At 35.8% G+C, this 22,576-nt stretch overlaps 1 protein-coding gene across 16 annotated transcripts in view; it reads left to right on the forward strand.

Annotated features, from left to right (window-relative positions):
• Nucleotides 1–6,302: 6,302 nt before the first annotated feature.
• Nucleotides 6,303–22,576, forward strand: part of LOC110448383 (anoctamin-5-like) — an 89,492-nt gene continuing 73,218 nt past the window's right edge. For 11 of the 16 annotated variants that reach the window (XM_021494590.1, XM_021494591.1, XM_021494592.1 and 8 more), the window contains exons 1-2: nt 6,304–6,697; nt 17,027–17,092. In XM_021494590.1, the coding sequence (XP_021350265.1) occupies nt 6,658–6,697; nt 17,027–17,092 (106 nt within the window). In that variant the 5' untranslated portion in view covers nt 6,304–6,657. Of the gene's footprint in view, nt 6,698–17,026; nt 17,093–17,138; nt 17,188–19,390; nt 19,706–22,576 lie in introns of those variants that run through there. The other 5 variants (XM_021494581.1, XM_021494582.1, XM_021494586.1 and 2 more) reach the window with 4 other exon arrangements.

The raw sequence follows: 22,576 nt of genomic DNA on the forward strand, positions 1-22,576 counted from the left end.
GTGAATGAGTTAAATCATCTCTGATAAAAAAAAACATCACGATGATGGTGTAATTCACATCATCATTGTACCAAATGTAACAACTAATGGGCCCTTATCGATTCAAGGTAATATTTCACCAACATATCATAAAAATTGGCGGATGTGCTTCTTAAAAATTCCATGCAATGAAGAAAAGATAGAGTGGATGGATCCAGTGCACAGGCACATGTAAAATTGAGATACATAGTATGTAATTTAGTTTAAACAATATCACAATATATAATAAAAAAGGATTAAATGTCCATGTGAAGGAAGTAAATATTGAAAAAATAAGATTAACCACCGACTATATAAAATATATATATATTCAATAATTGGGCAAGGCATGTAATTTCAGAGGGATTGGAAAATCGGTTTAAATCTTGAGACATGATGTTTCGTATACATATATGTAAAAGAGGTTTATATCAACATTCAATTTATTGAGACATGATTATGTATTAAAGAGGTTTATATCAATATTCACCACAATGACGCAAAAATCTAGTTTATCGAGTTAGATCTTGTATGGTTACGTTCTAAGGGAAGTAACTCAAGTTAGATGACGCTATCTTGTTTAGAGTAATGAATACGCGAAGCCGCTGTTTTTCTAGGAAACTACATTTGTATTGTTATCCAATTCAGAAAACAGACCAGTTTGCACTACCAATTGACGTGATTTAAACAGCTCTGTCTATAAAATGGATCACCAATAAGCAATTTATATTGTTTCTTTTAAAATATGAAACCTGAACGTTATTTGTTAATGAAACTAAAACTATTTAGAATTTGGGTATATAGCCTAGTTGCTAACGTTTTACCTCGTGTAATTAAGTGTTTTCTAATACTTCATATTACACATTACCAAACAATTACCATATTAACACAAAACTAAAAGAATCTAGGCGTTTTTTCACTACTCATACTCTCTATTGTTTCAATACCTCGATACATATTTGCAATTACAGTTTTAAATACTCTGCCATTCATCCCATTTGCTTTCATCTTGTATGGTAAACCAGTTCACTTGACCTTATCGGACACATTTTCAAAATGGAAAAAACACTACACAACTTTTTCTGGAATGTTAACATTGCCACGAACCTGTTTCTCGCAAAATTCTAAATTTCGCTAACCTGGCACCGTCGTCATCTGTCCGTCAATTATTTCTTTGCGCGACTTCTTGATGTCTGAATGACCTTGCGTCCTAATATTTGGCCAGTAGGCACCAGTGATGGAATTCTACAAGTTTCCACCCATTTCAATGACCCTTACCTACTTTCAAGGTCACAGGGATCAAATAGGTTAAAACTTAAGGAACCATAAGGTCTAGAGTCATATTACACTGAGGTGTGTTAGGTAGACTAAGAATGCGATGTTTTACCCCATATATATCGTATTTAGGTTTACATCGGCTATAATGGGTAAAAACGTTTAGGAATCTTTCCCTTTATTAGTTCCTAAAGACCGGGCCACTTTGGGTATAAACGTGCAGAAATCTTTTTCTTAAGTTCCTAATGACCGTGGGACCACTTTGGGTATAAACGTTAAGGAATCTATCTCTTCAGTTCCTAAAGACCCAGGGGCCACTTTGGGTAAAAACGTTAGACCGTGGGACCACTTTGGGTATAAACGTTAAGGAATCTATCTCTTCAGTTCCTAAAGACCAAGGGTCCACTTTGGGTATAAACGTTATGGAATCAATCTCTTGAGTTTCTAAAGACCCAGGGGCCACTTTGGGTATAAACGTGTAGAAATCTTTTTCTTAAGTTCCTTAAGACCGTTGGATCACTTTGGGTATACACGTTAAGGAATCTTTCTCTTAGATTCCTTAAGATCCATGGGCCACTGTGGGTGAAAATGTTAAGGAATCTTTCTCTTACTAAGTCCTAAAGACCCAGGGGCCACTTTGGGTATAAACTTTAAGGAATCTTTCTCTTACTAAGTTCCTTAAGACCGTGGGGCCACTTTGGGTATAAACGTTAAGGAATCTTTCTCTTACTAAGTTCCTTAAGACCGTGGGGCCACTTTGGGTATAAACTTTAAGGAATCTTTCTCTTACTAAGTCCTTAAGACCCAGGGGCCACTTTGGGCATAAACGTGTAGAAATCTTTTTCTTAAGTTCCTTAAGACCGAGAGGTCGCTTTGGGTAAAAACGTTTAGGAATCTTTCTCTTAAGTTCCTTAAGACCAAGGGGCCACTTTGGGTATAAACTTTAAGGAATCTTTCTCTTACTAAGTTCCTTAAGACCCAGGGGCCACTATTGATAAACACGTTTAATATCTTTCTCTTAAGTTCCTTAAGACCGCGAGGCCACTTTGGGTAAAAACGTTAGACCGTGGGACCCCTTTGGGTATAAACGTTAAGGAATGTATCTCTTCAGTTCCTAAAGACCAAGGGTCCGCTTTGGGTATAAACGTGTAGAAATCCTTTTCTTAAGACCGTGGGACCACTTTGGGAATAAACGTTAAGGAATCTATCTCTTCAGTTCCTAAAGACCAAGGGTCCGCTTTGGGTATAAACGTGTAGAAATCTTCTTCTTAAGTTCCTTAAGACCGAGAGGTCACTTTGGGTAAAAACGTTTAGGAATCTTTATCTTAAGTTCCTTAAGACCGAGAGGCCACTTTGGGTAAAAACTTTTAGGAATCTTTCTCAGTTCCTAAGACCGAGGGGCCACTTTAGGTAAAAACGTTTAGAAGTCTTTTTCTTAAGTTCCTTAAAACCCAGAGACCACCTTGGGTAAAAAAAACATGTAGGAATTCTTTTCTTAAGTTCTTCAGAGACGTTTACGTATATGGGGTTATATGTCTCCGAGTTCCTCAAAACCAAGGGCCACTTGGGTAAAAAAAAAGTTTAGGAATCTTTCTCCTAAGTTTCTTAAGACCGAGGGGCCACTTTGGGTGAAAAACATGTAGGATTTTTTTCTTAAACGCTTCAGATACGTATACGTGAATGGCTTTATATGTCTCCGACTTTCCTTAAGGGACCACTTTGGAGAAAGAGGTTTAAGAATCTTTCTCATAAGTTCCTTTAAGACCAATCAAGTGCCACTTTGGGTAAAACTCCTGTAGGAATCTTTCTCATAAGTTTCTTTTTATATAACCCAGGCCATTTTGGATGTAATCAAATGTTTAAGAACCTTTCTCCTTAAGTTCCTTAAGACCCAGTTTGGGTAATAGAAAAACGTGTAGGATTTTTTTCTCTCAAGTTCCTTTTTGCGGGGTGCTATACAGTTTTCTCATATAAATGACCTTAACTTACTTTCAAGGTCACATGGGATCAATAAAGAACTAGTAGATAGAAGTGCGATTCTCTTTCCGGTGTATTGCATTTAAGTCAAAAGTCAACTTTTTTCAACAAAGAAATGATAAACAAAACATTTGTCATTCTGATTCCCAATATTTCGGCCCCTGAAAAGCCATTGTCAAGCGCTCCGAGACCAAATAATTTGGCCCCTGACATTCTTAAAGATTATCGCTACTTGAATCCATCGTTGACTGTCACCATTGAAGAAGACCAGGGGCCGAGATATTTGGTCTTAAGGTGCATGACAATGGCTTTATCGTTCCGAAGAAAAGATATGCAGGTTTTGGGCATTTAGTTCACAGGAATGCTAAACGTTTCGGTAACTAGTCGTTTCTAGAGTCCTGAAGTCGTTTCTGGAGTCCCGAAGTTGTTTCGGGACATGACACAAGATGTTTCGGGACTTAATCAAGTCGTTTCGGGACAAATAAAATGTTCACTTATAAATTACATTTCGCTCCCGTTTTATATAAAGTCCTGTATGATTATGACCTGTGTCACGACTTACCCGTGCTTGGGATCATTAGTGTTACCAGATTGCTAGCGCTTGAAGGGGGATACCTACCAACATTTACCCGATTGACGGTGTGTTGTTACCTGGTGAAACTAATCTCATTATTAAATACAGATCAAGAGCAATTAACTTATGAAATTTGACATTCAATTTCTTTCGTTATTGATAGGTTGATTCCTTGTTTGATATTGGGAATTAGAGTGACAAATGTTTTGTTTATATTATATTACAAACTTGTAATATAATATGTTATTGTTATTTTTACATATGTTTGTCGCAATAATAGCTCTCAAGAGCTAATGTTCCTTGTTTACCTGTATACGACGTTAAATAAAGTATCTTGTATGTTTTCAATTCACCTTATTCTCCATTATTGACACTAAGAGACGAATGAGTTAACATTGATTCTAACAATATGTTTTCAGCTTTTTTTTTTCGCTATATTGAAATTAAATTTCATGAAAGTAAAAACGTGAAATACATAGAATATGTTTTAGACTTGCATGAGAATCAATTCATCAAATCCAGCAATATATTTTGAACGATGTTATTATGTTGTGTATTTTTATGGTAAATGTATGAGTTNATCAAATTATACACGGAGCTTGTGTAAAAAAATCTGGGGCTACGCCCCACACATTGTGGGTTTCCGTTATCTGATATTTTTACTATATTTTCTTTATTAAAACAATGTTTGTTGGCATCGCTACGCTCGTCTACTTTGTATCTTGACCCTAAAGTGTGTTTTTTATTTTACCACCTCCGCAAAACCCCAAGTTGCAACTTGCAACGCCCGGCGGAAATATACTAGCATAAGTTGCATAATTATATTATTGACCGCTCGTTATAGATGATCTGAAAATTAATACTTTTTATTGTAACCTCCCGGGCGATATTAATCATATCATTATACAAGAACGATAAAGTTTTTTTTTCGCGCTGACGATATTATGTACGAATCCATTATTGATGACCATGCCCGGTGTCATCCAAGACGAATGAAATTCGTCAACCCTCTTTCGAACAATTGAATTGACCGTTGATTCAAGCTTGAGACCGATTGATTCAAAGACCGATTATCAACTTACAGTTGTCTGATAGCCCCGGGGGGCCCGGGTACATGCATATATATTGTTGGAACTGTTTAACTATCTTGTATGTACAACATAATATCTCATTGTGGTACAGATAGCTTACCATCGTGTACGTACAAAAAAGTATCTTCACACAGCATACTATTGTGTACGTAGTAACAAGTTGTACGTACCAGATGATATGCTGTACTTACAAGTATGATAATTTTGAATTAAATTTAAAGGTGACGCGTATGTGCCTCCTAAGTTGTACCATTTTAACCAGATAGCTTAGCAAATGTACCACTGTTGGTAATATGCACGCCCTTACATGAGTTAATCAGCGTGGACATTTCAGATATATCATTGTCTACACTAGTGAATTAGTCAACAATTATAAAACGCGAGACTATATAGCTAGTGGCCTTGGGTGTCGCACTGATTTGAACTTATCCGTTTGTTTAGCAACTTAGTGATGCCATGAGTAACTCATTAATTGAACAGCAACGATGTTATGATGTTATTTGTTCTTTTGTACGACAAACTATTACATGAAGTACTGTAGGTACAATGTCTGAAGACTAGATATTGTGTGTCCCTACATATATTTTTTGACGGTGGACCTCTCGTATCCCCTTTGCGGGCGGGACGCCAAATTAGGTAATAATGAACAAGCCCCCTGTGGATTCATATATTTGTCATCACCAGGTTGCCCCTATAATAATACCATCTGACTTCTAAAACACGCTGTTGATAGAGAATTTGAACCGTAACTTTAATTTTCTTTCCAGTACACAAAAAAAGTCTTTGGGCCATACTTAAAATATGTTTTTTTCTTCTTGTTGATTAAACATAAAAACAATCCTCAGAACACGGGTAATCGCTTCCGAGACGTTCTGGAAAACACAAATTTGTTTCGGGGAAAGACCCCCTCCCGTACTCTCCCCCTCCTCGCGGTACGCGCTCGGGGCACACCGTTGACTATTGAGAGAAAAAATCTTGGCCCCGCCTTTTAGGAAATCCTGGATCCGCCCCTGGTATCTACAGAATAAAAAAAGAGAGAAAAATCCCGAAACGACTTTTGACATGTCCCGAAACAACCCGAAAAAATAATCCCAAAACGACTTTCAAAAAATTGTTACCGAAACGACTTTAACTCACCGTTGTCGACGTCATACCATTAGTCTTCGACTACTATTGGATTATGGGATGTAATAAAATACAGTAGTGATAGTGGAACAACAACCATTTATTATCAATGTCTCAACTCAAAACAAATTTGTTCTGAATTTCGGTACTCTAATAGGCCTACTTTCATTTTCACGTAAAAATCTGACCAGCTCTATAAATAGACACGTTATCATCTTCAGGTAACGAAAGATTTCGAGTACTTCCGGAATGAAAGAAAAACCAGGAAAGGCGCCACCTAGTACCGCCGTACGTCGTTTTCACTCGGGCAAGGTGTGGAACGAAGAAACCTGTTTTGATAAGGATTTATTGTTTGTTTAGTTAAGATGGTTTTATATGCTATCAGTATCATAGCAAAGGCCACGGAGATGTGATTAATGCTTCTATTCATAAACGTGTTAGCAAGCGTGCAGTCCTCACTTACAGAACGAGTGTCGGCGCTGGCCTGTTGCGGAGCCTGAAATCAGTGACCCTCTCCAGCACGCTAACGCGCTGTACTATATATCGGTGTGTGTGTTTTGGGTGTGACTTTGGATTAAGACCCCCTGTCAAGGCGCCATGGAACCTATAGGATTTGAAATGCACACTGGTGCACAGGGTAAGTTTCTGAGGCGTTAATATTCGGTCAAGTCTATGTAAACCAGAAAACAGCATTATTGTTTTCGGTGTGTATTCGACCGTGTCGTAGGCCCAACGCTACCCTATATAACAGCACTTGTAGCTGTACGTTAACGTTAGGACTGACATACATGTCTCAATTATTCTACCTTTAATTTTCATCACAACACCGAATCATACAAATATAGACGACGACATAAGTTGAGAGCAGTGGGCCATTTTCAGCCTTTTTTAGTCAATAAAATGAATATCAAAATTAGGAGGTGCTATTCTATGTAAAATTAAAAGAAAAATTAAAACACGGGGATGTCAATTTCAGTTTTGAGGGGTCAATGGGCGGCCTCATGGTCCCATTCAGGATAATCCTTGCATAACATTTAACAGATATATATATGTAATCTGCATTATCTGGTCCCCTGCATTTTTTTCTTCAGTCTGACATGGGAACAGAGTAAACAAAAACAGTTGTATTATGCATACAGTAGGCTAGCCTCTTCAACTAAGAATATATATCATAAACAACTTGGAACTAGTCCCTAGGCCTTTATAGTCTATCTATCTATATGTTATACTCCACAGAGACCAAAATGGCTTTAATGCGGAGGCTTTAACTATTAATTTATACATTTTCAGTGCGTCATTCAGTAATGTATAACATGATGATGTTCAGCAGTACTGCTAATGTTTCGTAATATGTATGGATAAATTTGAAACTTGTAAAATTAGTCAGATGATATCATGTTAGTATGACTTTCAGTCCCACTGAGTGTGAAACAAGTGCATGTGTACTTTTATTGTACAAGTGTTTGCCCGAGTAAGTTGCGACATCATAAGTGATTTTTCGGATTAATATTTTGAGTCATCGACACTTACACATGTATATATGTTTTTCCTGTGAGACTCACACAGATACTGTTATTGAGAACCTACTATATATATATCTTTGATGCACTCATCAAAATTTGTAAAATAATGCCATTTATGGTTTCAATCAGGATTCGACTGAAAAAATCCAATTAAAATCATAGAACATAGACCACTCTTCAATATTAACGCATCCACTGGGTCCAGCCAATGCATAATAATTGTATAGAATTCACTTTTATTTTGAATATTAGTTTTTGTATAGACTGTATAACGTGATCATCATTGATTTAATACATACTAGCTGGCTTTTTATTTTAAATTCTTTCAAAGATTTTTAAACTTTTAACAATAAATGTACAAACAAGATTGTTCTTTGCCTCCTGTCAGACCACAGGGTCACGTTACAAATGTCTGAAATACACATATGCTATACTGATATGGGTCACAACACAACGTGACCATGTGGTCAGACTGACAATGGGTGTGTTCAGATTATGTTCTTTCTCTATCGCATAAGTTTATGATGAATTCGCAAATTACTATTGCTTTTTTCAGAACAAAATATGTGTTTTATAATTGAGAACACTTTTTGTTTGTTTGTTATATATAAGGGTTATATGCAACTTATCAGAAATATCTGAGTCAGTGTTACAATGCTGAAAATATGAAACTTTGTATATTGATACATTATGTGTCATCTTTAGGATGTCTGTTGACTTCCTTTGAAGGTGGAGAGGAGAGCTGATTGATACGGATGGGAGTAAACAAATGTGATATCTTTTCTATCAATTAAGCAAATGACATTCAGGAAATATGACTTCCTTGCAGGAATATTATTCATCGTAGTTATTAAATACATATATGGATGCTGTACTTCGTTACTAAGTGGTCATCAACATCTGCCATACGGTACATGTATGTGTATATATCTATTCTATGCTCACCAAACTTTAACTCATTCACCCCTGAAATTTCATAATGAACTATTCCAACCTTTGAATTGGAGGGGTTCAAATGTGTCTTAAGGGGTGAATGAGTTAAGTTTCAATACTGTTCCTGTGTCATCTATTACTACTACTACTTACAGTGGTATATCTAGCTTAAACTTGTCCACACTGTTGGAATTACTTCTTTGCCCCATAGCTTTTCTGTCTCTAACACCTCTACCGCCCACATGTTTTCATTATACATGTAAGAATACAGTGTCATGTTACTTCTTCAAATTTTTGACAAGCACGATAAATAGAAGTGGTCCTTGATTGTGCGTGGGCCCAATGTTATGAAGTTCCGTCCCAATTAAGAAGCTGTGTCCCACACCATTGTCCTCCGACCCTTCACACAGACATTTCCACACACTCCATTCCCTTTGAGTTCCTACCACCATGTGTATCGATGTCCTGGTCATCTCTTTTGTTATCAATTACAATCTCTTTTTTAATTGCCTTCTGATCTTACCCTTCTGATCTTACTCACAACCATTTTTCATCTGGCATATTTATATTAAAACATTAAATTATCATGAAGGGAAATTAACTTAAAAATATATAAGTTGGTAGATTTGAAAATTACATTATTTTTCAAATTTTTATATCAATGCGGCCACTATATGTAGCACTTCAGCTTCTATTCCGTCACCTAGTGAGCGTAAAACGGTGTGTAACCCGTGGAGTATCCAGGGTGACTTGAATCAAATGATGAATATTTTTTATGTTGAAACCTAGCTAGAATAGAAACACAGTCTAAAATGGGTACCTTATATTCCAAATGACATACAGTTTCAAATATTTCTTAATGGAAATATATATTTATGGACTCCCAAAACAACTTCCGATCTGAATCTGCATTCAGCACATGATTTAAACATGGGTCTTATTGGCAGATTATCTGAAGAATTCCAGTTCCTCAAGGCAAACCTGCAAAAAAGATCTTCTTCATGACAAAATTTCAAAATCGATCTTTCATTTGCTAAATTGATTATCGAATCGACCTCATGTCAAGCTTGATTTAATCGATGTTTCCGGTTATCGGTACACCACTAATAAATTATATATCCAAAACAAATTTAAATTGAGGTTATAATTTACTGTATGTATTAAAAACTACTTTGGAACTATCTAGTGTTTTCCCTCCGGGGAACCGAGATCCTTAAAGTCTGAATTAGCATAACATAGACTTGTACTGATCATAACAGAGAAAGGGTTTACTGAAAATATCTATTTCAATCAATCAGAAAGTATGAAAGGAGTATATAAACATGCATATGATGATGTGTATTAATCCATCACATATTGAAGTGTATCATGAATATTCATGACTTTCTATACAAAACTATTGGATAAAAATCTATATTGTAAGTGTTCAAGGACATTTTGATGCACATATTACATCAGGTGTCACATTATAAAATTTGTAAAATTTATAAAGCAGGTGGAAAATTTTCACATGGATGAGTTTCTATACTATCAGGGTTCATCATCAATGACACAGCAACTCAAGTCAAACCGTGAACATTTATGTCTGGGCCAGGTTTGTTCAAAGCTTGCATTTTTGTTTTATACCTTAAGTTTAACTCAACATAAAACACCGTCGTGTAGACTTACCTTCAATAATATTGAAACTTAAATGCATTGATCAACATTGGCCATGACCAGAAACTTTTTTTTTCAATTTTCAGATATTTCTAAAAAAAAAAGACATTTGGAAAATATCAGACATCCATCTGTTATAAGTTGCAATATGGAAATTCAAAATTTAAATCCATGCATATATAGCTATAGGCATTCAGTATTTGAGTAGGGCAAGAAGCTCTAATTTTTGTGTAATTTTCAGATATTTCTCAAATTTGCATTTTGTTAAGATGACAAGGCTTTAACAGTTTTTTGGTCTGTATTTCATGTAACTTTTAATTTTGTAAAATTATAATCTATAATTTAAAAATGTAAAAGAATCACTATTTTTCAGTAGATTTTGCTCCTAGCAAAACACCATTTTTTAAAGCTCACTGCATTGGCCCTTTAATAAAAGCATTCGATTAAAGGAACAAAAGTGGTTTCAGGTACTGTGTACGATATGTGCTCAATTTTCCATAATTCAAGGAAGGTTGGAGATCTCAAAAATGCCTAGGGCTAAAAAAAATCCTCAGGTTGGAGGTACGGGATGCCAAAAAAAATGACTAGTGGACCTTAGAGCTAGCTTCAAATATTGATAAAATTTGTTAGACCCGGTGCACAGGAATAACCCTGCTAATAAGAAAATATTTTCTGGTGTTACCCAAAGTAAGAATATTAAAGATATATAATATTACTGGCACTTTAACTATTTTGAGGAAGGTTAAAATTTTCCCATGTACTGATCACAGATTTTCAAACAGATTGGCATACAAATGTCCAATGATCCCCAAAAAAATATGAAACTAGGTCAAGTGTTACACCGATGAAAATGTGTAAATTGTAAATCAAAGTTGTTGTTAAAAGTCTGGGAAAAAACTCCAACTAAAACAGATTGGTGGAGGTTTTGTCGAGATCTGCCCTTGTAGCTAAAGAGTAACTTCAAACAAGAAAATATGCTGTATAAATTTCTATGCACAGAAACAATTTTGCATTGTAGTTTTACATGTATAAGTGTGGAACTGAATTCACAATTAGCAGTTAACTAAGGCAATGTTCAAGGACCATTATATCATATATACATTAGACAAAGGAAAACATTGTTAACAACTCCCTGCAGTGGCCTGTACTGAATGGTGACAAAAAAGGATATTTTATGAGGCGACTAAGCTTGCAGCCCTATGTAAATGTATAGCCCTGTACATGCACACTGTCACATACACTATACATATTCATGCATTATTAAACATTTTGTAACTCATCACGACATGTGTTTGACATTTTCACATTGTTTCTGTCATCAAACAACTGGTATACAATGCATGGTGGGGAGTGTTCTACTTAATAACAGAAAATTGTGGAAACTTATGTGTATTGAGATTTGATTTGATGATAATTATTAATTATAAGGTAGAAAAAAATTACTTCACTCTCACTTGATTGATAATATAATTTCATGTTAATTGGAATTAAAAAAAATAATTACAGTTCCACTGATACCTATAAAAATATTCCACATTATAAATGCCACTGTGTACTTAACCAAGTAAACTACACGTGTATCATAACACTATAAATGCCATTACCCAGTAGATGTATGGTTGCCATGGAGGTGGGCACTTTCAAACCAAACATTGTTTAATAGACATTTTAAGTTGACACTTTAAGGCATGGCAATTTAACTAATTGTCTTTGATAGAGAAAAACCTCTTACACAGATTTTAGGAATAATACATAAGGTAGCATATACCCTTAAGTATGTGGACACCGTATAAGTAATTGTAAATAAGAGCTGACATGAATGGTGATGACAGTCAATTGACTGCCAATAATCGGTGGTAACACAAGATCATTTGCATTCACCAATGACCAGCACACTGGTCAATTAATCTGTAAGTGACATTGATTTGTGTACATCACAGTGGAATGCCTGAAGGTCAGCCACAGAGCTGTATTAAAGTGGTTGTCACTAGTGGTCAGTAGTTCATAAGGGTCAGTGTGTATAGGAATGACATATAGCAGGAGCTGGACATTACAGACACTAAACGTTAGTGGGCCGGTCAGTTTGTCATAAAAATGTCACGGGAAGTGTACAGGTTAATATTTCTCTGTGATAAAATGTCAGAGGGTTACGACAGCTGGTGTAAATATTTCATATCAGAAAGCTTACAGCATTATATCTATATCATGGTAGAGAAATGCAAGTTTAATGCTGGTGGTCATATAATGTATTGTGTAAAAGGTTAACATATTTTTCAATAAATGTACACATGTTAAAAGCCAGTGTTAGATTAAAACCAAAACTTAAGGATCCCGTCAAACTATCTAAAATTGTGATTATCCATCGAAAACATTTTTTTTGTGGTATGACTTTAGCCTTGATAAATCATTTCTGAAAAGAAAACAATATTCCATGGGACTTCAATGAATAATAAATAAAATGAAATAAATATAGCAACAATTCATACTTGCCAACCCTCCCTATTAAGGAGGGAAACTCCCGATTTTGGACCCTTAAATTGAGTGTTTTCAACCAGGGAATTTGCTTAACCCTTTCATCCCTATGTATAACTTCAGTAGACTCTACCATGCATTGATATGGATGAGTCCATTATGGTCTACAGTGGTGAAAGGGTTAACTGTTTCTACCTATATTCTAACAAGGTCCGTCATGGATGACATAGAGATAGGAATGAGAATGTGAACTCCCCAAACTAGACAGGGATAACTGTCATTGCCATATATGATACATATAAGTATTGTTGTTTTGGTAGCTAGGGGAAAGTTAGATTAGAAGTAAGATTAAATTGTCAAACGTGCCTAATTATATATGTACAATGTGTGGTGCCAGAATCATGATTAATTAATGTTGTATAAGATGGTGAAAAGTACTTGGGGAAGATTTAAGAAGTAGTCTAGATTAGAAGTCGAGGGTAGACAGGGATTCCAGGTTCGGGAATGTGAGCCTCTGGAGAGAGAAAGAGGCCAGGAATGGCCTGGCCGGTGAGGCCTGTGATGGCCCGGGTACAGCACTTGGTGGGCTTTAAAACTATGTGTTTGATGTTGTAACTCTAGTATATAATCGGTGTGCAGGTAGATTGCTGTCGTGTTCTCGAAATATGTTAAAAAGGACATTCAGTAGATTTCAGACTGTCGCTGCCACAATGCGAAGTAAATAAAAAGTCCAAATGTGTTGTCAGCATGTTATGCAACAAAAAGTATAAGTGCTAGACCAACCGAACTTGGACCTACCTACATGCGTCTTATATACTTCACCTCAATCCATGCATCAGTCGCTGAATGTGCCCTACATTTCACGGTCCAGTGACTTTGACAGCATCTTTATCAATGTTCAGGTTTTGGACGTAGTGCATCTCAAACCATGCATCATATGCTGATGAATGTGCCCTATATTTTGCGGTCCAGTGACTTTGACAGCAGCTTCATCAATGTTTAGCTATTGCGTTTAGCTGTGTGTTTCATGCTGCTGTATCAAAAAGTTAAAGTGTTGGACTAAATAAACTTTGACTGTAGTTGTTTCAGATGGAGTGTATCTCAAACCAAGCATCATATGCTGAATGCGCCCTATATTTCGAACTTCAGGTCAAACTAACAATGCTTCACACATTCAATCTTATGATCAAAGCGGGAACAAAGGCGAGACATCTAATTACGTGTAATTCTTATTATTTAATTTGCTTTAATAGATCACCCACAAAAAATATATGAAATTTACTTAAAATTATTTGTAATAACACACATTATTCATATATGAAAAGGAGAGTTCCAATTTGAAGGTATTTTTCCTGACCTGAATCCAGAGTTGCTTTTTGTCTTTTGACTAGAGCAAAAAGCCATACAAAAGAAATATATATTTTTTTTGGCTCTACCATGAGGGTATTCAGTCCCTTGATTATCTTGATTTTAAAGCTGCAGGAGCGTAACCCTTTCACCACAGTAGACCATAATGAACTCGTCCTCATAAATGCATGGTAGAGTCCACTAAAGTTACCTAGGGGTGAAAGGGTTAACCACTGAGCAGGCATTATGTTTAATGGGTTGATTCATTTCTGCAACATTCATAATTTCAAAATAATTTCCCAAAACAACCAGCGACATATAATTGTGTTTGTTTAACAGGAAAATATTTTTTTAATGTCTGTATACAGTATATAAGTGCTACGTAGATTTATACATTCATACATATAGGATAGACGGCTCCTTCTCTCCTCTGTCTCCCTTTTCTATTCCTTCACTCCATACTCTATCTACAATCAGGCCACCAGCCCCTAAGTTTTTATGAAGAATTTCTCGACTGCATTTTACTACTAGCTTATCTCTCCCTAGTTTAGAACTAGAATCAGACATCCAAGTGATCAAAATTATTAGAGTTATTTTTTTTTCTTAATTATTTAATATTCTAGAGATGGTGGCCAGTCTATATTTTATCCCTAAATCTATTCTTTTTCCTGTCTCTTCTTCATCTGCTGCTGGATAACAGAACTACTCGGTAGTGAAGCGAACGTAAAACCAATCAATCAATCAATCAATCAATCAGTCTACCTAAATTAAAGCTTGGACAAATTTCAGATGACATCTTCAAATGACTTAATTTAGATGTTACCAGGAAGCTTAAAACAAAGAATTCATGTTAAGACAACAAGGCTTTGTAATAAATGTATATATGAAGATTTAGGTACCAATACTGGTGTTGGGGATTCCTAGATGCCAGCGTTCTTCCTGATTATACATGTATTGGTGTCAGGCTGAAGTGCTAACACCAGAGGATAAAGCATTAACTCATTCACCCCTGAAGACACATTTGAACTCTTCCAATTCAAAGGTTGGAATAGTTCATTTTGAAATTTCAGGGGTGAATGAGTTAATCTGTTAACACAGAAGCTGGCTGGTATACACTATAGTGTTTATGTTACTGTATACGTAAATCTGTCCTTTGGATCTAACATAAACCTTGAGGCAGTTATATTATCATTAACTCGACATGTTATAGCTCTCACTGACCCAGACATTTATGATTTCTTTCGATAGGATTTTTACCAATTTAAGCATAAGTGATAACCATTGATTTCCAGAATACAAAACCTTTCAGTTGGATTAAAATGCAAATGTTAAAATATACATATCACCTCAGCAATTGTAAATGAACATTGGATTTTAATGAGATTGAGAAACGGTTTTACTCGGAATGCTTAAAATGTTATTCTTCTATATTAAATTTCCAAGCTTAAGGATCCCCGAATTTCATCCTTCACATTTATGCATATAATTACTATATAGGGTAAACTGTACTTTACTAAATATTTCCTGTAATGATAAGTTCGCCCTTGACTCATTCACCCCTGAAGACACATTTTGAACTCTCCCATTCACCCCTGAAGACACATTTTGAACTCTCCCATTCACCCCTGAAGACATGTTGCAATAGTTCATTATGAAATTTTAGGGTGAATGAGTTATTAATTGCAAAGGGCAAAAAAGGCAAAATTTTAACTGCAACAAAAACTTCCTGGTATAGAGTATGCTAACCAGACATGGTGTTTCCTTCATCAGAAACCTGCTGTATCACCTGTTCAGAGGATTCAACCATCCTATTGGTTTATGAATACATATAAACACACGGAGATCTTTGTTAATCTTGGTGCTGGTCTAATGGCCATGGCAGGGCCTTATACTTCATGAAGAAAGCAGAAGCAATATACCACACGCCTCGTCTGATATAAATATATATATTTACATTTCTTCTACAAATCCCTATATAAATACTGCCAGAGGATTGGTGTTAGTTTGGTGATATGAAGGCTATATGCCTATGGCCTTCCCAGGTTTACTATTTTAGAGTTCATACCATGGCCAGCTCAGTTTTAGATTGTAAAAAAAAATTAAAAGCTAAGATTATATAAAATTTTCATTGTAGATATTTATATATGGAACATTTTCAGCAGCCCCATCTTCAAGCTCTCGTGGGATGGTAATACCCCAGAGTACCTTTTGATCAATGTCACATTGATGCTTTTCCTAATTGCCTTGCATAATATTCTGAGACCATTGTAAACTAACACTCTAGTGATATTGTTTCCACTGATGATACATTTTACATGAACAGACATCAATAACTGTTAATATTGAACAAATATAGTGCTGGCTTCAGAGTAAATTATAAGCTAGGTATCTTTTAACTTTGCATTCATACCATCGTGAACATTGAAAAAAATGGCATTCAATCCCCATATATAGATAGCACAGACTAATGCTTACGTATCATTCTGTTATTACAAATTACCAAAAAAATATGTTCATAGCGATATCCCCGGAGGATATAAGAGATCATATTGTAAGTCTCAGAAAGACACTAAGCTCAAGTTGTATGGGATCAGAGACTGATATTAGAGGTAAAACAATTTTGATTTTCGAGGACAGAACGTAGATGCTGCCTAGATGCTGCCAAATTTTTCTTGTCCCAATTTATTAGGCAGATTTTCCATAGTAAATTTTAAAATGTTCACAAGCCCTGTGACAATCATCTTTCCACCTGGTTATAATTATTAGGCTATTGGAATTTTTACATTCCTGATGTTCAACAGAAAGCTGATCATAATCTTAAATCTTGTTCTATATTTTTCAAGTACATAAGAGGGTATAAATAGATCTCAATTGGTCTTGATGAGAAAAATCTAGCATGAACTGCGATAACGATAGCATAGATATAGCAAATAATGTGTTGGTACGTTGTAGTAAAATGTTGGTTGTAGAGATTGTCATGTGTGTTATTTCTTGAGCATCCGGACGAAGATAATTTTATTTTTTTCCCTTTTCAGACCAGCCCGCCCACGTGTCACAGGTGAATGTTGAGTACCCAATGAACACACCAGCCGCTGGCCAAGGTAAGTCTTCAAAAAGTAAAACGCCCCGTTATTACAAATACATGTATCACAGGTGAATGTTGAGTACCCTATGAACACACCAGCCCCTGGCCAAGGTAAGTCGTCAAAAAGTAAAACGCCCCGTTATTACAAATACATGTAATACGCAGGTGAACAAATACAGGCAACACTCCGGTAACTTCAGTATACAAATACAGGTAGATTTTACAGGTAAATCATGTTGATTTAGAACCATTCAACGCCCTTAATATATATCGTGGGTTGAGTGGAGTTGGGGAAATATCTGGTTTTCTATACATATAGCCATACACACATCACTTAACATTATATATATATATATATATAAACAATTAGATAGTCATGGTCTACTCCTAAAATTTTAGCAATGATTCATTTTACCTTCCTAAATCAAACAACACCAAAACCATACCATTTGTTCAGAATCAACAGGTCACTGATTACGCAGGTTAATTTTACTAAGACTTTTTGCAGGTTTAAATCCTTATGAATTAAATCATATAGATTTTTAAATACATTCTGCCTAGGGTATGTGATAAAGTAATAAGTGTGGTTTTTGTCTCGCCGTGACGAGGTAGCGGAAGCGAAACTAAGGTGTTGCTTTTTCCAGCGAGGGCGTTGCGTTGGGTGGCGTCAACATTAAGTTTTAGTGTTAAATTTAGTTTCACTGAAAGTATAAGTGCTAGACCAACCAAACTTGGACCATAGATGCATCTTAGGTAGTACATCTCAACCCATGCATCAAATGCTGGATGCGGCCTACCTTTCATGGTCCATTGACTTTGTTATTATTAACATTAAAGTTTTTGTGTGTAAGTTAGTTTCTTTGATGGTGATCAAAGCGGGGCACAGGTCAGACATATCAATCCGAATGGCTTGTTAATGAATGAATTAATGCTCTGTTATTATAGAAATTATGAAACTATTTATAGATTAGAGTTTTTATCATAAAAGAATGTATCATTCAGCATTGATGAAAATTTGTCCAGATGTCATTTCATAACAAGTATTCATTTAGGGTCTCTGTACCACTTCCTAAATCTGTAACCACGTATTTCAAACTTTTCCCCGAGGATTGTTATAGCTTTGAAATAAAACAAACCTGAAAAGAAAACTGCACCTTGTGGAACTTTAATTAAAAAAAATAACAAGGAGTAAATTAAAAAAAAATATCACAACAACAATAGTGTTCTGAGTGTAAAAATGCGATGTGGCTAGACACAGGAGCTCAGATTATTATACTGTAACTCTCACCAACTGAGCTACCTGGTGAGAGGTAGTACCCGCACCCTGTTGCGCCAAAGTTGTATATCTCAAACAAGATTTGATTAAGGGGAGGTTACTGTAAGTACGAAAAACAACAGTGGGATTTTGCTTGCTGTGGGACAGGGATCTTTAAAGTTGTTAACACAATTCAATTTGCGCATAATTAAGAATATATAGTCATTAATATATTATTATTGGAATACATACTATGCATGTATTTATAAAATTTTGTGGAAATATTAAAATATTGAAATCGGGAAAAAATATTAAAATTTGATATGTTTTATAAAAAATATACATGTAACTTTATTAGTGATTTATCCCTGTTTGTAAAAAAATTGTTACATATACAGATTTCAAATTCATTGTCATCATGATTAATTGATGTAGTTGACAATTCATCAGCTTCAGGCGATTATTATTGAAGAAATGTCCAAGTAACAGGTGTCGATGCACTGTCCCTGTATATTGCAGGAGAAAATAGACCTGCAGCTTAAACATCAATTTGTCAGAATGTAAACAAAACCATCCGGTATGGTAATATTGTGTGTTCAATGTATGCCATATTGTTGACTGGTCGGAGGATTAAACCTGGAGTATCTGATCATGAGTTATAGCCCTCAAATTCCTGTTATCAATCACAGAGTTGTTAGGCAGGCTCAGGCATAAGATAACAATGTTTATAGTGACTACAGCGCCATATATACAATGTATACCTTTACGAATATTTCCTCTTATCAACGTCTGGTACTCTACTGAAATATATTTCAAGGTTTATCAATCTTCGGATGAGTTTAAACTAAGAGCTATATGAAAGTGGAAGCAAAGTTGAAGCAGATATTTTTGATCAAATTTCATATCTACTGTCGCGTTTGACAGTTTTGTCATATAACGGTTTGCCAATTTCTGTTTCAAAAACGTTTTTTGAGAGGTATCTTTGTCTGATAATGAAGTTGACAAAGTTTCGGTGGGCGATTCTCGTTATCTATGCAAATGAGTTGACGTGAATAACGTGTTGATGTTTTTGAAGAAGTTTGCTTTGTAACAGACCGATAATTTCATTTCCCTGTGAAACAGGTCCACTGAACTATTAATATTCGACTGTCGAATGCTACGAAATGTAAAAGTGTTAGACGTACGGTGGATGCTGTTTGACATCTGTGTGTGTGTGTGGATGTATTCTGTTGTGTTCATTTGACTGGACTTAACGTTTGTATAGTGGACAAGCTTGGAAGTTTATGTGTACAAGTGTACATTGTGTAGCCATAAATCACAAGTTATACTTAATGTGAGATTTCTGTTCTTGAATTCGGATTCTTAACATGTCACGTAAGTATTTTACTGGGTATACACAAATATGCTTGCATATCAGTACAATGTTTAGTAATTTTTGAGAATTTTAGGTTTTTCTACATAACGTTTTAAGTGTCTGTGTTAAAGTTCGCCTCTTTGAACCTATTTCTGGTGTCAACATTTTGGCATGGATTGTACTCCTCAGCTATGCATACATGTCATCATTTGATATGATATCAAATATAATCTCGGGTCATAAGTCGATGTTTTATCCAGATGGTTTATCAAATGACCTTGTCCACACCTCATATCCGGGATGAATTCGGTGTAAAGAAAAAGTAGACATGCTCCATCACACTACACGATCAAAGGAAGCAAGTACTGTAACCCCTCCAAGCCTCATCCCAACACCTTCCATCCACTTGTAGAATCGGCAGACTTCTGCTTAAAGAGGACATTGGAGAAATCAAAATTGATGTGCTTCCCCAAACTGCAATACTTGGTAGCTTCCTACTCATTCTTTTTGGCGTTTTGTCCCCTAGACACTTGGTGATCATGATTATTGCTGGAATAACTAGACCAGGTGGAGTGTCATGTTGACGTCTCCAAGTTAAGACATTTCAGGGAGAAGGCTCTTAAAAGCGGCCCTTGAGTGGCTTTGTTGTCTGTAGACACCGTTGTCATATGACCTTAGCTGTGGCAAGAATGTAGAAACCTAAACAAACGATATTATTTTTAGATTCTTGTTTATATATATACAGACAACCTGTGTATAAAGACTAATTGTCTATACAGACCACCTGTCTATAAGATCAACTCTTTATAATGACCACCTGTAACATACGACCAATTGTCTATATAGACCACCTGTCTATGAGTGCACCTGGCTATACAGACCACTTGTCGATCATCAATGCTCATTATAATGACCACTTGTAACATAAGACCAATTGTCTATACAGACCAATTGTCTATACAGACCTACTGTCTATACAGATCACCAGCTGTATAAGTGTCTTCATTATTATGACCACTTGTAATATATGACCAACTATCTACACAGACTACCTGTCTATAAGAGCACTTCACTATAATGACCACTTGTAACTTAAGACCAACTGTATTTACAGACCAACAGATCACCTCTGCATTTAAGAGCACCTTTCTTTAATGACCACCTGAAACAGAAGACCAACTGTCTATAAAACTGCCTGTCTTTAAGATCACCTGTCTATAATGACCACTTGTAACATAAGACCAACTATATATATAGACCACATGTCTTTAAGATCACTTCTCCATAGGAGTACCTGTCCATAATGACCACCTGTAACAGAACTATACCAACTGGCAATAAAACTGTCTGTCTTTAAGATCACCTCTTTTTAATGACCACCTGTATCATAAGACCAACTGTCATTTAAGACAACCTGTCTATTGAGACAGCAGGTTTTAATATCTCCCTTGGATGGTTTTACGGACAGGTTTCACTGTAGTTATACTGTAGTATGATGCTAAATATAAATTTTCCAGTTTTGCCTTGTCATGATTTAAAATTGTTACCAGGGCTTTCATTTCAATGTTATGCATAATCTTATATACAACGTTTTCCTGGCAATTATAATGAAAACTCTTGCTTGGTCTAATTCTGAATTCATCTCTGTTTTGTAATGGTTATTCTTGCGGTTTTAAATTTCCATTGAGTCAACAGTGAATATTTATGAATAATCTGGTTTAACTCATTTACCCCTGAAGACATATTTGAACTCTTCCAATTCAAAAGTTGGAATAGTTCATTATGAAATTTCAGGGGTAGATGAGTTACATCTTATTCCTACCCCGACATCAAATCTTGCCCTGTCAGAATCATCAAAGTATAACGGCTGGTGCCCTAAAATTTAATCAGATAATTAATTGAGAACAAATTATATGAACAAGTTTATGTATCTGGGGACTTTTCTGTGTGTACAGTACAGTTGAACTTCATTGCATATCAGCTTTTGAATACCAACAATGTATAAATGTGCTTATACCTAAGTTATTTGGGATCCATGTTAAGTTATAATAAGTGCTTTGTATTCTAATGTATTATTTTATCATTTTCTGATCATGGTTCCAAAGGCTTTCAGCAATGTTTGTACATAAAAACGTTCCTGTTATTGTCAATCTTCACACAAATATATCTAAAGTCAGTATAGACAGGGATCCAGATAAGACAGGAACCAGTTTAGACAGGTTTTGTTGTATATAATACACAAGAACCTGTATTATTTGATCGTTGACCCCAAATCAGGGTGTTCATTGAGAACAGGCAGCAGACCAAAGTGACCAGTTCAGACCTCATTTTGGCCTGTTCAAATCACCTTTTTCTTATATATGTCTCGTGTAATTTTATAAAAGCTGGTCGGTTAGAAATGTTTGGTTTGTTTTACGTACTTAGATAACAGCTATATATGGTCATTTAAGAACTTGCCAGGTTTTGTTGGTGGTGGAAAGCCGAAGTTCCAGGAGAAAAACCTCCGACCTTACGGCCAGTACTTGGCGACTGCCCCACGTAGGTCTCAAACCATGACCCAGTGGTGGAGGGTTATGTATGTTATAGATGTAAAGGAATGTATGTACAAACTCAGTCTGGAGTGTAAATTCAAGATATGATACAGGCTTTTGTGATACATGTATGTATTATTTATTAGGTCACCTGAGCTTTGCTCAAGTGACCTATTCTAATCGCTTTTCGTCCGTCGTCGTCCGTCGTGTGTCGTGCGTCGTGCGTAAACTTTTACATTTTCAACTTCTTCTCAAGAACCAGTGGATGGATTTTTTTCAAACTTGGTCAGAATCATCCTTGGTAGATGAGGCTTCAAAATTGTAAAATTGGGATTCCTACCCCAACCCCTGGGGCCAGGG

This window comes from Mizuhopecten yessoensis, unplaced genomic scaffold (assembly GCF_002113885.1).
Source record: "Mizuhopecten yessoensis strain PY_sf001 unplaced genomic scaffold, ASM211388v2 scaffold4025, whole genome shotgun sequence".
Taxonomy (NCBI): Eukaryota; Metazoa; Mollusca; class Bivalvia; order Pectinida; family Pectinidae; genus Mizuhopecten; species Mizuhopecten yessoensis.